The 18,403-nt window shown below is 36.8% G+C and overlaps 1 protein-coding gene across 1 annotated transcript in view; it reads right to left on the reverse strand.

Moving 5' to 3' along the window:
• The window catches only part of stk3 (serine/threonine kinase 3 (STE20 homolog, yeast)), a 113,888-nt gene that overhangs the window by 29,631 nt on the left and 65,854 nt on the right, over positions 1–18,403 (reverse strand). The window contains exon 10 of the mRNA XM_066691512.1: positions 11,185–11,360. Coding sequence (XP_066547609.1) covers positions 11,185–11,360 — 176 coding nt within the window. The remainder of the gene's footprint in view (positions 1–11,184; positions 11,361–18,403) is intronic.

Genomic DNA, 18,403 nt, shown 5'->3' on the forward strand with positions numbered 1-18,403 from the left:
CTGTTCCAACCCAAGACACCAGTCCCATTTATCTACACTTGCGAGATTAAACACTTAAGAGTATGTTACTGCAAATGCTGCCATTGCTACTTGGGGGGGAAAAAAATATATATATAATAATAATAATAATAATAATAAGGAAATAAGTATTTGACCCCTTCGACTTAGTACTTGGTGGCAAAACCCTTGTTGGCAATCAGAGGTCAGACGTTTCTTGTAGTTGGCCACCAGGTTTGCACACATCTCAGGAGGGATTTTGTCCCACTCCTCTTTGCAGATCCTCTCCAAGTCATTAAGGTTTCGAGGCTGACGTTTGGCAACTCGAACCTTCAGCTCCCTCCACAGATTTTCTATGGGATTAAGGTCTGGAGACTGGCTAGGCCACTCCAGGACCTTAATGTGCTTCTTCTTGAGCCACTCCTTTGTTGCCTTGGCTGTGTGTTTTGGGTCAATGTCATGCTGGAATACCCATCCCACCCATCCATGGCCCCGTCCATCGTCCCTTTGATGCGGTGCAGTTGTCCTGTCCCCTTAGCAGAAAAACACCCCCAAAGCATAATGTTTCCACCTCCATGTTTGACGGTGGGGATGGTGTTCTTGGGGTCAATCCTCCTCCTCCAAACAAGGCGAGTTGAGTTGATGCCAAAGTGCTCGATTTTGGTCTCATCTGACCACAACACTTTCACCCAGTTCTCCTCTGAATCATTCAGATGTTGGCAAACTTCAGACGGGCCTGTACATGTGCTTTCTTGAGCAGGGGGACCTTGTGGGTGTTGCAGGATTTCAGTCCTTCACGGCATAGTGTGTTACCAATTGTTTTCTTGGTGACTATGATCCCAGCTGCCTTGAGATCATTAACAAGATCCTCCCGTGTAGTTCTGGGCTGATTCCTCACCGTTCCCATGATCATTGAAACTCCACGAGGTGAGATCTTGCATGGAGCCCCAGACCGAGGGAGACTGACAGTTATTTTGTGTTTCTCTAAATTTGCGAATAATCGCACCAACTGTTGTCACCTTCTCACCAAGCTGCTTGGCGATGGTCTTGTAGCCCATTCCAGCCTTGTGTAGGTCTACAATCTTGTCCCTGACATCCTTGGGCAGCTCTTTGGTCTTGGCCATGGTGGAGAGTTTGGAATCTGATTGATTGATTGCTTCTGTGGACAGGTGTCTTTTATACAGGTAACGAGCTGAGATTAGGAGCACTCCCTTTAAGAGAGTGCTCCTAATCTCAGCTCGTTACCTGTATAAAAGAAACCTGGGAGCCAGAAATCTTGCCGATTGATAGGGGATCAAATACTTATTTCACTCATTAACATGCACATCAATGTATAACTTTTTTGAAATGCGTTTTTCTGGATTTTTTTGTTGTTATTCTGTCTCTCACTGTTAAAATACACCTACCATTAAAATTATAGACTGATCATTTATTTGTCAGTGGGCAAACATACAAAATCAGCAGGGGATCAAGTACTTTTTTCCCTCACTGTATATATATATATATATATATATATACATACACACACACACACACACACACACACACTATAATTGGGCATGTTCATGCACTATCTGCCTTGAAGAGTAAATGAGGAATGCCAAAAGGTTTAACTATCAATATTGCTGTTGATGTTGCTGTTGGAATTTTTTTTTAAGTGCTTTTGCTATTGCCAGTCAGGATAAAACTGATGCAGCTTTACCGAGAAAATAAATAGTTGAAATACGTCCATGCACGTGCATTAAATCAGTTTAACAATTCACTTTTCACACCCTAATTTGTTTTATTTATACAATATCTTAGACTGGTTTTCACAGACCGCACTACTGGCTATTCCAGAGATTCAACCTAATATAGCACAAGTAGTCCTAATTAATTCAGTCTTTAAAGACATAAGTCACAGCACATTACAGGCACATTATGGAAGCAGGCAAGGCCACATGTGATAATGTATAAAACTATTTTTGGAACATCATAATTTGTTCTTTAAGATGTTCAGTAGCTTTCTTGACACACATAATAGGAACAAGCGTTTACTTAAAGTGCAAATTGATGAACCGAATGAGTGAATAATTAAATCACAATAACATTCTTTGAGCATTTGACTATAGAAATGGAAATGGGATTGATTTTTCATTCCTAAATATATAACTATCAATCCATTTTTATTTGGTATGTTTGCCACAGTATGCTTCACACATTAAAACAAGACAAGCTTGTGATGAACACAACATAGTCAAATTAAACCATTAAGCACAGAAAAGAGAAAATCAAAAACTCCTATAGGATAACAGACTGCTACAGGAAACTGCTTTTCAGGCAGTTTAACAAAAACAAGCAGCATGAAGAGCAGAAAGTTCTAATATAGTTCTGCTATGTGGGCCTATGTGGGAAAAACTACTAAACCACCATGTCAAAACTGATTCACTGAGATGATAAAAAATTGTTGGTTGGTTGGTTGTTTGTAATCTTTGCATTCTAATAGGCATGTTCAAGGCATTTCATTCAGATCTGAATTACCCTAGACATTAGCTAACTTTGTGCTGTTTTTCTTGTCTTTATCTGAAAACTGAAAACCATGCATAATTATTAGGAAATAAATGCTTGTATTGTATTATTGCACATAGTACAAGTTTTAATTAAGGTCAAATATTGCATTTTATTTTCTGAAATGACAATACATGAAGAATAATGATCTGTTCCCTAGGTAACACAATTTGCAATGTCATCCATTAGCTCTTTTACTGAAAGCTTCAGTATAGAAAAAAAGAAAAAAAACTGAGGACAAGAGTAGGTTTAGGATCCAAAATCCTCACGTGACATTCCAGTTGGGTCAGATTTTGATAACTGATTAATTAGGTCCTCCACGTAATATGGCAATAATGGAAGTTATATGTAGACATGAATTGGGCTTCATGTACAGTATTTTCCATCACAAAGCAACAACCTTCCAGATTTCATGTCACTAATAGGGATTAAATCCCTACCGACTTGACTAAAATTTGAACATATTCATCTTGTGTATCTGCAGATAAAGGGATCGTGAACAGGCTACTACAATGAATACATTTTTATAATGGTGAAAAATACAGGCAATGTATAACACTTACAGCAGTGACTCATTAAAGAATTAAAACATATAATTAAGGGTGCACAAGAAAAGGCCACTACATTGTCTTCCCAGTGGACAGAAAAAATGGTATTTTGAATTACCAATTTTTCCATCATTGAAAGTAGAAAGTAATTGTGGGAAGGGCATTTGAATTTTAATGACAACCTCTAGATTTTTATTAAATTTCTTCTCAACACTGTGTAACAGAAGTAACTGTGTGCAGGGAGCCTGTTTGGCGGTGATGCTATCCTAGGTTCCTAAGAGCAGACCAATGTACTATTTTCGAGGGGGATCAGCTTTTTGGCAGGCTGGGTTTGTGACTTAGTCATTAAAATGGCAATGCTGGTCTGGATACACAAAAAGATATCAAATGATATTTAAGAAAATATGAATGAACAGTTTCAAATTAAGGGTGTGAAAACTTCTGTCTGCAACTTTATAGTACTTATCTGATTCAAAGGCATGAATCATAGAGAGCTGACAGTCATCCTATCAAAGATCTACCTGACTTTTGCACAGATTATGAGAGATTTCCCAAACCATTTAAAAAGACTTTACAATTTTTATTACGCAAAGAGGAGATGCAAAGTGACATAAAATGACTAAAAAGAAATAGCTTTGATTCAAATGTGCTGGAAGCATTATTATAGAAGATACGATTTGCATACTATGTACAAGATTATTAGCAGTGCTTTAAATCTTCATATTAACAGTCTGTTATTTAAAACAAAAATGAAGTCCATGCCTGATATTTAATGCAACCAGCAGAAGAAAAAACTAACTATTTTCTTATCTCATAAGCTCAGTATTCCCATGAGTTGATTTTGTGTAATTTTCCATGTTTCTTTTTATTTACGAAAATAATCCAATTCAATACTAGACACTTAACAAATTTAATCCTACAGAAAAATCTATGCACCCAAGGTTATTTTAAATTTAATGGTGTGGCTGTATATCTACAGTCCTGGGCTTCAATAACATACCTCCAGCACCAGTTATCCTCCCACTAATCATTACACAACTAAACAGGGCTGCACACAAATACAATTCATATTGTTTTGCATTTGCTGCAAACAACAGGAGAAGTACAGAGATATACAACTTTTATTTTTGTCTATTATAAAAAACAAACACTATTATTATTATTATTATTATTATATTATTTCTGAACCACCGAACACTGGAGGATAACACAACCCTCCCTTTTGGATTTTATAGTGTCAGCAACCTGCTTTAAAAATAGGCTTAAATGGTACTTCAGACCGGTTTATTTAAAACTCCCTAAGCAAACTGGTCCCATATTGCAGACTGTATGAAAGGATTAATCTTTCAGTAACTTTGGCAGCTCAAGCAGTTTACAGAGGCTTGTTTCCTAACCGTAATGCATTTCTTGTTATGAAGACAATAAGAACCTTTCACCATACATAAGCTTATGTAATTATTCAGCTATTATTGTACTTGCTAGTGGCTGCCAACTTCCCCACCTTCAAATTCAAACATAATACTGAACCCCTCCACCCCCCCCTCCATTTCAAACACGGTACTTTAATCACACAAGTTAAATATTAAAATGCATAAAACATAGTTTAATGTTTGGTTTTGGTGGCTCTCAGAAGGATAAGAACACTACTTTGTGAAGTTTGCCAGGCCAGTGCACCGTTGCTATGTCCTTGTGGTTCTGCTAAAAATATAAATTGGACATTTGAGATGTAAAATGATTGGTATGCATAATTATTATTATTATTATTATTATTATTATTATGTATCCAAGGTGACAAAGTATTCATTATTTAAATAGTTATGCTAAATAAATAAAAATTATTATGGTGATATTTAGTAGATGTTCAACTTCCTGATTTGCAGTTTCTTGGCAGAATAGCAAAACACTTTTTTCAAATGCAATTTTCTTATATTTATAGCGCAAAATAATACATGATGTATATATATATATTATAGAATGGCATTATAACAGTTTATGGAAGTGTAACCACTTTTTTTTTTAAAGTGTATAATTTTTTATGCATATAATGAGTTTAGGTAAATATATAAAAAGAGAGCTGGCTGAAAAAGGATTCTGAAATACAGAACATGAGGAAGGAAGTAAGGCAAGTTAAATGCAAGCTTCGGTTCCCAGTGTCTTGCCAAGGGCTTCACAGGACTAAGCCAAGTACATCTTGTTCACTACAAAACAGTCTTACTGTCTTCTGTAACAGTTTTTGCTTAATCAAATCTAATCTGAAAGATTAAGATAATTATGAAGATCACATGCATTACAAATAGGAAGAGAAATGTAACTACTGTATACCTTATATTAAGAATGTAGCCATGCAAGTATGACAACAACCAAAATATACCAGGAATGCATTTTTTGGCAGGCCAAGTAAGTGGAGTGTATTCTTTTGAATCACAGTGAAAATCTGAATTTAATTTGGGAATTCCATGCACATGCCATGCTCAGTCTGAAATTTTACATTAGTAAATTACAGTTAACAGCTGTCATTAGTATGGCACTGACAGACTCCCAGCAATTCTAGCAGACTGTCACCTATTATCTCTGTCAGCAAGACATTTCATTTAGAACTGATCAGCTTTTTTTTTTTTTTTTTTTTTAGTGTGTAATAATGTGAGAGACGCTTTTCATCTACTGCACTGAGAAGCTACTACTTTGCTTTGATTTCAGGTGGCAAAAAAGTCCTGTGAACTCAACCCCATGCATTATTGCAACACCATAGTGGTTGTTAAAGATCTAGCTTTTCACTTTTTTCTGGACTACAAATGTTTTTCCATTAACCGTTATGTTTGAACATACACATTCATGTCATGTTTAACGTTGATGTCACATTTACTGCAAAACTGCATTATTCATACTATGAAACAGAGGGGAAATGCTCTATGTGCAGATATATTTTTGTAACATATACCTTTGAGTGTGTGCCCATGATAAAACTCACAAGCAGGGTTGTTTCAGGAAATACACATGCACTGTATGTATACGTGGATCAGCCATGTAGGTTGATGGGTTTCCTATATAAAAGGTCCTGTCATAAAATTTCTACCCATATGAAATGTAGAACCTAATTCAGACTCAGATTTTTAGTTCATTTAAATCAAATGCATACAATTGTTAATGGAACTGATATTTATTTTCTATGTTTTAATTTGTTTATTTAATCAGCAAACTGCTTTGAACTGAATTAGACACATACACACATGCATAAAGTGACAGGAACAGCGGTCACCAAGAGTGGACTTTCCCCCACACAGAAATTCAGAACTGAGGACAGACATTATTCTTCTAAAAGCATCCAATATATTTAATTAAATGAACAATGCAATGAAACTGGAAGCTAGACTGGGAAGTCTTGTACATGAGGAACTATTGCTTCCTACATGATATATTGCACCATAGATATTAGTATATAGAGCATTTCCCTGCATTTATCATATTGATATTTCTGGATTGACAAACATTTAGCATTGTATAGGCATATGTTTAGACAATGGTAATGAAAGCATTACCATTATGTCTAAACATATGCCTAGTAAAAAACTAGATCTTTAAGTGGATACAGGTAAAGTTTCAAAAATCTTGTTTAACAGGCACAGATGGAAAGATTGTTTCTATTGAAGATGCACTTAATTAAAACAACAACAATAATATCTTAAGCGGAAACTAGTCTTCTAGGTCGTCCTTCTGTGACACAGTCACATGCTACATGACCTTTACAAACATTATTTCAGACCAGATTTCAGCTATTCCTTAGTACTTACTGCAAACTGCTTCAGTAGAAATTTGGCAAAACAAATAAAGTAAGATAAATTAGCTGATAATAAATGTCTACCTGATGTCCTTTGCTTGGATTTGTCTTCAGGGCAGTCTAATTTCTGCTTAGATGAGATAATTGAATTTGTCTGCTTTAAACACCGTTCAGATGTCTTTCACTCTTCTTTTCCCTACTTTATTACTACAGATATAGTATCCCAAACAGGGCCAATTTCCTTTGTGTAACTGGTTATATTTGATAAAGCTAGGACTAGAAGTAACCTACATTAAGCAGACTTCAAAAATAACAAAGGAAGTAAAAGTATTTGTTAATCGCATTTGCAGTACTGTATAACTTTTTACATTTAGTTTTTGTTTTATATATTGACATACAGCAGACAGTAGGTTTTGAAAACAAATATTTATAAAACTATTCAATTATATTAAATCATACAGTATATTTGTGTTGAGATTTAAACTTTTTGGCAATATCTGAATAATCATCTATCCAAATTAACATTATAGTCCTCCAAATAGCTTACTCAGTGTCTCAAAAATCTTAATTATTGTACTTAATTTATTAAGTGTGTTAGGATCAGGATCACCATATACACTCACCTAAAGGATTATTAGGAACACCTGTTCAATTTCTCATTAATGCAATTATCTAATCAACCAATCACATGGCAGTTGCTTCAATGCATTTAGGGGTGTGGTCCTGGTCAAGACAATCTCCTGAACTCCAAACTGAATGTCTGAATGGGAAAGAAAGGTGATTTAAGCAATTTTGAGCGTGGCATGGTTGTTGGTGCCAGACGGGCCGGTCTGAGTATTTCACATCTGCTCAGTTACTGGGATTTTCACGCACAACCATTTCTAGGGTTTACAAAGAATGGTGTGAAAAGGGAAAAACATCCAGTATGCGGCAGTCCTGTGGGCGAAAATGCCTTGTTGATGCTAGAGGTCAGAGGAGAATGGGCCGACTGATTCAAGCTGATAGAAGAGCAACCTTGACTGAAATAACCACTCGTTACAACCGAGGTATGCAGCAAAGCATTTGTGAAGCCACAACACGTACAACCTTGAGGCGGATGGGCTACAACAGCAGAAGACCCCACCGGGTACCACTCATCTCCACTACAAATAGGAAAAAGAGGCTACAATTTGCACAAGCTCACCAAAATTGGACAGTTGAAGACTGGAAAAATGTTGCCTGGTCTGATGAGTCTCGATTTCAGATGGTAGAGTCAGAATTTGGCATAAACAGAATGAGAACATGGATCCATCATGTCTTGTTACCACTGTGCAGGCTGGTGGTGGTGGTGTAATGGTGTGGGGGATGTTTTCTTGGCACACTTTAGGCCCCTTAGTGCCAATTGGGCATCGTTTAAATGCCACGGCCTACCTGAGCATTGTTTCTGACCATGTCCATCCCTTTATGACCACCATGTACCCATCCTCTGATGGCTACTTCCAGCAGGATAATGCACCATGTCACAAAGATCGAATCATTTCAAATTGGTTTCTTGAACATGACAATGAGTTCACTGTACTAAACTGGCCCCCACAGTCACCAGATCTCAACCCAATAGAGCATCTTTGGGATGTGGTGGAATGGGAGCTTCGTGCCCTGGATGTGCATCCCACAAATCTCCATCAACTACAAGATGCTATTCTATCAATATGGGCCAACATTTCTAAAGAATGCTTTCAGCACCTTGTTGAATCAATGCCACGTAGAATTAAGGCAGTTCTGAAGGCGAAAGGGGGTCAAACACAGTATTAGTATGGTGTTCCTAATAATCCTTTAGGTGAGTGTATGATCTGTCTTTTCATGCAACCTGCTGAATAAAAATAAAAATGAATTGTTTGTATCAGGTATGTGTGTATCTACTTGCATGATTTTCAAAAGTGTCAAAGTAAGAACAATTTTTTCAATGATTTGTAAAGCCTGATTAATGAGAACTAATCATTTTATCACGTTAAAGCTTATAAAACTGGATACACAATGTGATGCATTATTTGAAAACTAATGCTTAAGTGATCAAATTAGCTTTATCTTCGATCAAACCTGAGCCTTGAAAGGTTAAATGGCTTTGCAGAAATCTCAGTTGAACAGAACATGTCCCAGTCCGTCAACTAAGCCTCACAATTTTGAGTCCGCAAAGCTAGAAAGGCCCACTTTTAAACAGTGAGTTGGGGGTGGCTCTTTTTTTTTTCCCCAAAGGGGGCCGCAAAATTGCTAGAACCGGGCCTGAGCAAGCTGGAAAATGCATGCCCTTCAAAATCACCCATTATTAAACTATTGAAAGACTACGTAAACAGCAGGTACAAGTTAGTACAGCAAGCATACTTGTAAGTGTGATTCTGTACTGAATTATCTATTCACACAGAGGCACAGAGTACTTCAGTTAGAATAAGCAGAGGACCAGACTTTGAAAAGCCACATTTCATTTTCTTGATGTCATGTGTGGTCAGGAATGCTTTTGCATTTGTTTTAACTTCTCCTTACTAGGCAGAAGATGAAAAATAAAATAGGCAGGTGGCTGCCACTTGGGATCTTGCTTGTCAACCTCTGATCTACATGGTTTTCAGAATATGTGAATGATGACAAAGGTACATCACATACAGTGTATCCCCCGGGCCTGAAACCTGAGGAAACGCGTGCAGTCTCAGATTCACTAATTTAATGGGAACATGAGTAGTTTTGATTTTCCCTTAACTTTACCAATCAATCACTATTTGGTATAGTGTAGCCTATTTCAAAGAGCACTTTATACATTGAAATCAACATAGACGTATTTATTCATTCATACAAAAGGAAAAGTAAAAGTAAACCCTTAGGCACAGAAGAGAAAAACTAAAAATCTTACCCTGGGGGACCTTAACCAAAAATAATAATTCAGATGATCATGGAGAAAGAATCCTTTCCTAAATGATAACATTTACGATAATTGATTTAACCGATTGATGACATGCACAGCTATTGTTCCAAAGTCACAGATTTAATCAGAGATCCCAGTTTGTCTTAATTATACACTCAAATAGGTTATTTAAAAACAAACAAATTAACCAACAAACAAAACACCTGGAACAGTGCAAGCGTGTTATCACCCACCTGACTCTGAAGTGCGTAATTGCCTTTTATACACCATCACCAGCCATTGGAAGAGATTGCATTTATTTAATACACTGAGAACAATAATTTGGAGCTACAGAAGGCAATGGTTTGTATTCAAAAGGTGATGGTTAAAAATAGTTTACATTTAGAACAGCAGAGCACGTATGTAGCCTATATCTGTAAAAGGCCCCGTTACCCCAGGAACACAGTGTATCTTGAAAGATCATTTAGAAATGACAGGACTTAAATGAATGTTATTCACAATCAGTGCCAACTTATTATTACTCTTGGTTAACTTCTTTCAAAAAGAGTTTTAATTTTCCTTCCACAGGAATATCTTATAGAAGGGGAAAACAATAATAAATCTCTTGTGTTGATACTCATACCCTAGTAAGAAGGCTGCACCAAAACCTCAGACACAAAATAAATCACATTTTTGTTGCATTCTCACTTCCTGCAACCTCTGTTCTTCATTTCATACACTTAATCAAAGCTCAATCCTGGCAGGAACAGCTACAAACAAGGAAAGCAATGGAACTAATACTGAGCAGATTCAGGTGACATTATGAAGCAATTATTTACAGAGAGAAATGTAGGCAAGAATTGTTGACAGGCACCAGAAACACCTGCATGGAGACATGTATTGGTCCTTCTTTCTTGTCCATTGACTAGTCATCTCATACTTGGCATCTCTGGCAATTTTAAATGAAGGGACTTTTAAAGACAAATGTTGTTTCCAGTATGCAGCAGAAATTAAGTAAATGTGCAGATTGTGCAAAAATTTGGTTCTGGAGTATTACCAGCTACCACAGTTTAATTTCAACTGAAATATTGGAAACATTTGCAGCAAGAATTGCATATACTTCTAATTGCAAAACTGTTATTTATGATCAACCTGAAAGGTACTCACTTTTCTTGCATTGAATTTCACATCACTTTTCTATTTTAGTAGACTAGACAAATTAAAATTAAAAAAATTAATACTTACAAAAAGAAGTATCTGTATCTGCCTATTTTAATTACCTTTCCGTTGGTGATATACGCTGATGACTCATACTCACACTTTTGACAATTGTCAAGGGCTATTCAAAATGTATAACTATAATCCAGAAAGCCTAAAAGACACGGAGCTGTACCTCCTCTGTGTTATGAACAGCAGAATAACAGTAAAATCACAAAAGCTGTACTCACAAAGTCAAAGTCACCATCCTGTGGAACCTTCCAATTATCCGGGAAGACATTCTTGGCTATAAGGTATGGTTCCTGTTTGTTCTGGTTGCAGTTCTCATGTGCTTTGTTCTTTGAATCCTGCTTGTCAAAGTAATCCATGAATGAAGGCCTTTGTGGTTGCTGTGAAGTAGCATTTCCTGCAAGGAGAAAAACACGTAGTTTGCAAAATTAGGATCAATAGCCCCAGTCCAGCGTAAATTATAAAATACTTCAGTAATACTTCCATCATATATATTTTTTTACATTTATGGTTTGGTTTATTTTTTTCAATGCAAGCAGTAGTATCACAGAAATCCACAAATACACGTTCACGGAACAGCGGAGTCAGCTCATCAATTTGAAACCACAATATGCTCAGATTTTATTTGAGTATAACAGTGACTACAAAGAAAAGACAGGTACAGGTTCAGTGTGGTACAGAATGTAAACTTCAGGTACGGAACTTGCCATTGTCTACAGTGTCAGATGCATCTGCTGCAAGTGCCAACAGATCTCTCCTAATAGAACAGTAACATCTACTCTGTGTCAATTCAATCAAACTGGGTAAAGTAATGACACACTTAATATCATGGTTTTGTTTTCCCAAACTACATTTACAGAAAGGCACAATAGAAGATCATGTACAATAGCTATGGACTAGCCTTGATACTGCCCAGAGATTTGAACTGACAGAGGTGAAATGTAAAAAGAAACATAGAACAGACCTCAAAATGTAAAATCGCATATCTGAAAAGTAAATGTGGTTTCAGAATCACACAGTGAAATGTAAATAGCAAATTAGGGAAGGAAATGTCATAGCAGGAATATAAACCAACAGTTTTAAATGCAAAGTGATAATTATTTTAAAATATAAATAAATAAAATGAATGAATTTAAAAAAAAGCAAGAAACAAACCAATTAATAAATTAATTTACACAGAATTCTGTTAGTCATTTACGATGTATGATTTTATTCAGTTAATTGTTTCTTTGTTTCCTAAATTGAATGTATATATAATGTATACAGAATATACACTCACCTAAAGGATTATTAGGAACACCATATTAATACTGTGTTTGACCCCCTTTCGCCTTCAGAACTGCCTTAATTCTACGTGGCATTGATTCAACAAGGTGCTGAAAGCATTCTTTAGAAATGTTGGCCCATATTGATAGGATAGCATCTTGCAGTTGATGGAGATTTGTGGGATGCACATCCAGGGCACGAAGCTCCCGTTCCACCACATCCCAAAGATGCTCTATTGGGTTGAGATCTGGTGACTGTGGGGGCCAGTTTAGTACAGTGAACTCATTGTCATGTTCAAGAAACCAATTTGAAATGATTCCACCTTTGTGACATGGTGCATTATCCTGCTGGAAGTAGTCATCAGAGAATGGGTACATGGTGGTCATAAAGGGATGGACATGGTCAGAAACAATGCTCAGGTAGGCCGTGGCATTTAAACGATGCCCAATTGGCACTAAGGGGCCTAAAGTGTGCCAAGAAAACATCCCCCACACCATTACACCACCACCACCAGCCTGCACAGTGGTAACAAGGCATGATGGATCCATGTTCTCATTCTGTTTACGCCAAATTCTGACTCTACCATCTGAATGTCTCAACAGAAATCAAGACTCTTCAGACCAGGCAACATTTTTCCAGTCTTCAACTGTCCAATTTTGGTGAGCTTGTGCAAATTGTAGCCTCTTTTTCCTATTTGTAGTGGAGATGAGTGGTACCCGGTGGGGTCTTCTGTTGTAGCCCATCCGCCTCAAGGTTGTACGTGTTGTGGCTTCACAAATGCTTTGCTGCATACCTCGGTTGTAACGAGTGGTTATTTCAGTCAAAGTTGCTCTTCTATCAGCTTGAATCAGTCGGCCCATTCTCCTCTGACCTCTAGCATCAACAAGGCATTTTCGCCCACAGGACTGCCGCATACTGGATGTTTTTCCCTTTTCACACCATTCTTTGTAAACCCTAGAAATGTTTGTGCGTGAAAATCCCAGTAACTGAGCAGATTGTGAAATACTCAGACCGGCCCGTCTGGCATCAACAACCATGCCACGCTCAAAATTGCTTAAATCACCTTTCTTTCCCATTCAGACATTCAGTTTGGAGTTCAGGAGATTGTCTTGACCAGGACCACACCCCTAAATGCATTGAAGCAACTGCCATGTGATTGGTTGGTTAGATAATTGCATTAATGAGAAATTGAACAGGTGTTCCTAATAATTCTTTAGGTGAGTGTATACTACATACAGAATATACCATATACATACTACATCTACTAATGGAACAAAGCAAGGAGAAAAACATTTTTACAAAATTAGCACCAGCATACCATACTGTGTAAATGATAAAATACTTCAGTAAAACTTCCATCATTAAATTTAGTTGTAGGTTGCTTTGTCTAATGCAAGCAGGGATAAGAACCACATTCTCAGCAGTATCACAGAACTCCATGAAAAACATGATAAATATAAATATTGATAGGAGGTATATTTCTTAACCAAATAAACTGATTTAAAGGGTAAGTCTGTAGTAAAAAGTCTCCATGCTTCTGTCCAACAGTGGAATACAATTCTAAGCACTTTTAGTAACAATACAGTATTCATGTGTATAGTGGAATGTCTTTCCACATAAGTTCCGACTCCTAACACTATAGCAGTGGTGTGCAATTTCTAAAAGAAAAACAAAAATTGTCCAAGGGAAAAAAAGCTCAACAAATCTACTTGCCCTTCATAAAAATCTACTTGCCCCATCACTGTCCCACAAAATACACACAAAAATGTAAAGTTTTAAGATTTTGCTTTTATAAAACAAAAAACATAACTTTAGCTGAAATTGCTGTGCCAAAAAAGTATTCAAAACTAAAATCATTCAACATTCTTGGCAAAACTGAGTACATCTTCATGTTATTTGTGGCGCAGTGCTAGCTGTTGCAGCATTATTACTGGTAGTTGTGCTGGGCTTCATTATCTGAGACATGGTTAACTATTATATTTTGCGCGCAACTTCTACACACTGATACACAGTTTCTTTACAATGTCTTTAAAATGCAGTTGAAAATTTTGTGTATGCTAATTGCCCAAAAACATTCACAAGGTGGTGAAATGTTTTGCATTTTAAACACAACAAGTTGTAGGAATGCAAAAGTGAGCCAGCGATTGTTTGTTTTTATAATCAGTACGCAACAGAAAAAAATAAGTGATTCGTCTTGTGTTGTAGAGCCACTTTCATGATAATTTCATGACTATATTTTGGAGTGACTGGTTAGCCTACTATTTGAACATTACACATGTCATGTTTTCTATTTTTGCGAGTGCTGTAGGCTATATTTCACCTTGATTTCCCACAGCCTGCTTTTTTCTATATTGCAACCATTTCACCTTTTTTTTTCTTTTCTTTCTCTCTTTTTCTCTTAATTCACATTAAATTATCCATATTTGTTTGTTTTGTTACATGTTTATTTACAAAGAAAATACATCACATTTATCGTCTTCATTATCAAACTATTTAGGTAATTTACTTCAAAAAGCAATGTGATTGCATTTTTTGTGGTTGATACTTACACAAAGTTTCTTACTGCACGGCCCAAGTTGGAGACTTCAGAATATACACATCCGCAGAGTTAAGTTTAACAAGAAAACACAAATAACACTGCAACCTATCTAATGTGATGCATGAGGTTGCAGGGTGTGTCACAGGTTTTCAAAATCCACATAATCAACATTGAGATTTTAAATTCAAAGTATAACATGATGACATAATATACAAGTACTACAAGGCGAGAGACACTTTTGTGTGACACGGGATGGAGACCAGCTCGGAAGGGGGTTAAGATCATATACTTACATAACTGGTGGAGTTTAGTGGATTGAAAAATGATTCCAGATTTTCACACTGTGCCTGCTGCAGCTATGTGGCTACAGATTAATAATAAAATACATAACCACACAAGATACCAAGCTGGTGGGTGAGGACCCACAATTTAGTAACCGTAGGCTGTAGGACAGGCAAACCTATTGTCCTGGGCACTGGGCATTAGGAATTTGCACACCACCAGCAGTAGTATGTGATTTCCAAACAATTATATCTGTAACATGATCCCCGATTTAAACAATTCTACAAATGGATGTGTCCATCTTCCCTCCCCATTTGGTCTTAGGTCCACTATTGTCTCATGACATGGCAGACTTAATATCTTGAGTTTCTCCCATTATATTGATCTGCTCCCAGACACACTCTCTCTCTCACTACTCTTAAAAATTCCTCTTTCCATTCCATTCACTCCAGGAAGAAGAATGTTTTCTGTCCCTTCATATGATTCCACATCAATGACTCTTCCATAATGTCAGGCCAAGTGCATTCCCACTAAACCAATTAGCACACAGAACCATGACACTTTAGCCTCTGTGCAGGGATTCACCATTGCGTGGGTCTCCAATATGATCAATTAAACAACTCCCAGAGGTGAATCTGGGTCATTCCTATGTTTTTTGATACTCTTCAAACAAGTGCACTCTGGAGAGAGTGGTATGTTTGCGTCAAGTGCTCCAGTGGGAAATGAGAGTATAAGAAAGTATCAAAGCAAAATCATCACCGATAGGAAAGTTAAGCCCAATTAGCACAGTACAGAAAAGGAATATTTTTACATAACCTTTGTGTCCCTGACAATCCCTCAAGAAATGTAATGCATACCAACTGGGCATATGCGATAAGAAGACCTGCACTTTCACAAGACAGTGGAGTCATCTAAATCAATTTGAAAACACAATGTTTTCAGATTTTATCAAAGGTCAGCAAGCATTTTAATATAACAATAGTTACAAAGAAAAGACAGTATAGGTGTCTCAGAATGTAATGCTCAAATACAGAGTTTGCAAGTGTCTACAGTGTCAGAAGTACAGGTAGTTCTCTCCTAATAGAACTATAATTTAGACATCTACTTTTAAACTAGGGGTTTAAAGAGAGACCAAATGGTGGAACATACATCACATTCCTTAATGATGGCATCTATCGACAAGTGAATCCAATATTCAAAAATAACTGGAGGGTGGGATTTGTTATTTCTTGTATGTGATTGGCTAAACTAGAACTTAGGAATGATTGCTTCCTCAAAGAAAAGTTCTGCATGGAACAGTATGTGCAGTGCAATTAATCTACCACAAATCTACAACTGGTATGTTAACCCACCTAAAGGCCAAACACCCTTCTGTGATGCTAACAATGACAGAAAAGGAAAGAGTACCACAACAAACAAATTAATATTATTAAGTAAACTACATACATAGCCAGCAATTGCCTACAAAGGCTATTTATTTATTTTCACTGGAACTCAAACGCACAGTATGTTTCTGATTTGATTTAATGTAGACTAGACTGTTGAGTGTGGTTTAAAAATGGTGGTTTATTAATGTTTATATAATGAATTATTAAAGTCATTAACGTTGTTGTGTCAGCTATGTATTTTAAAATAAAGATCAGAATGTACGTCTCAATTTGAATGGGAGGTGGCAGGGGGGTGGGTCACTATTCTAATAGATTTAAAGATAGTCAAAATATTTGTCATGCACTTCACTAATTTAAACATCGGCTTTTTGTGAAAATTAACTCAAACCAAGTAAAGGAATGACAATGTTTTTGTTCTTTCAAACTACATTTACAGACAGGCACTAAAGTCATGCACAACAAGCTATGGACTTGATACTGCCTAGAGACTTAAACTGACAGAGGTGAAATGTAAAAATATATATATAGAACAGACCTCAAAATGTAAATGGCAGATCAGAAAAGTTAATGCGGTTTCAGAACCACACAGCGAAATGTAAATAGCAAAGTAGGAAAGGAAATGTCATAGCAGGAATATAAATTAACAAGATATAAATGTAAAATGAAAAGTGAGTTATTAAATACATCAATGAATGCATAAAAAATAGGGCTGCCTCAATTAATCGTGTCTATTAATCATTGATCGTCGATCAATATTTTCTCTATTTAATCGAGCAGATGTTTATTTTTTTTCATTATAATGACTGGCAATTATATGGTTAACACTAGAAGCACCGACATTGCAAACTGCCTACAAGAGCCAAAACCGTTCATTTTAACCGATAGCTCTTTAAACGCTGTGTGTTTATTTGCGGCTGTAATTACTCTCAGTGTCCACTCCATCTGACTACAGTTGCAAGAAGACCGGAACCGAGTGATCTGTGACCGTCTGAATGAGAAACCCACCCCCCGGGCTCTGAATGACAGCAGGTGACACGGAAACTGTAAATCGGATGTGTTTAAGAATGAAATGCCGTGGTAGCCAAGAGAAAAAGTTTGCAAACTATGTGCACTTTATAGGAATACAGTGTAACTTCTATGCACAGGAGCTGCACGTAACACTGCCAAATAATGCTAAAGAGGGTGTAGTAACAGTATATAACTCTGAAATCGATAACAGTCGCTAGTCATGTCGCTGAGAGTTCAAATCAACTGACCTTTGACCTCATCGTTGACCCCATTGCTAGGCCATTCATTTATAGAGTATTCGTGACCAGCGCAAAAATGGAAGACGGGCGGTTTCTTGAGAAGCTTCTCAGGGCAATAACCTCATATCCCTGTATATACCAGGTCGACAGAGCTGATTATAAACATCAGCAAAAAAAGGAGAATGCTTGGGCATTCTTCTCAAGTGCAGTCCACCTGAATATTTTCCCCTCACACGTGATATTTTTAACAATGCATCTTTACCCATGAATAATGTCATCGCATTGTCATTTGACAGATATACAAAGCATAGGCAAGTGAGTATAGATTAATAGTATGATTATAGTTAGAGAATATGAATTAGCCAGTCAGCGTTATGAGAATAGCCTATATCACAGAACATGAATAGTATAAGCATGGAACTTAGATTAGAGTCTACAAGAACCTTAATTGATGTCAGGCCAATTTAAATAAAATTCAATGCAAAACATTTATATATTCCTACTGTAAAATGCATTGCAGTGGTTCAGGTTTAAGCCAGTTATTTTGGACGGGGTTATGTACCGTCAAATCTTGGATGAGAACCTCCTTCCCTCAGCCAGGGCATTGAAAATGGGTCGTGGATGGGTATTCCAGCATGACAATGACCCAAAATACACAGCCAAGGCAACAAAGGAGTGGCTCAAGAAGAAGCACATTAAGGTCCTGGAGTGGCCTAGC

Source organism: Amia ocellicauda, chromosome 18 (assembly GCF_036373705.1).
Source record: "Amia ocellicauda isolate fAmiCal2 chromosome 18, fAmiCal2.hap1, whole genome shotgun sequence".
Lineage (NCBI taxonomy): Eukaryota > Metazoa > Chordata > Actinopteri > Amiiformes > Amiidae > Amia > Amia ocellicauda.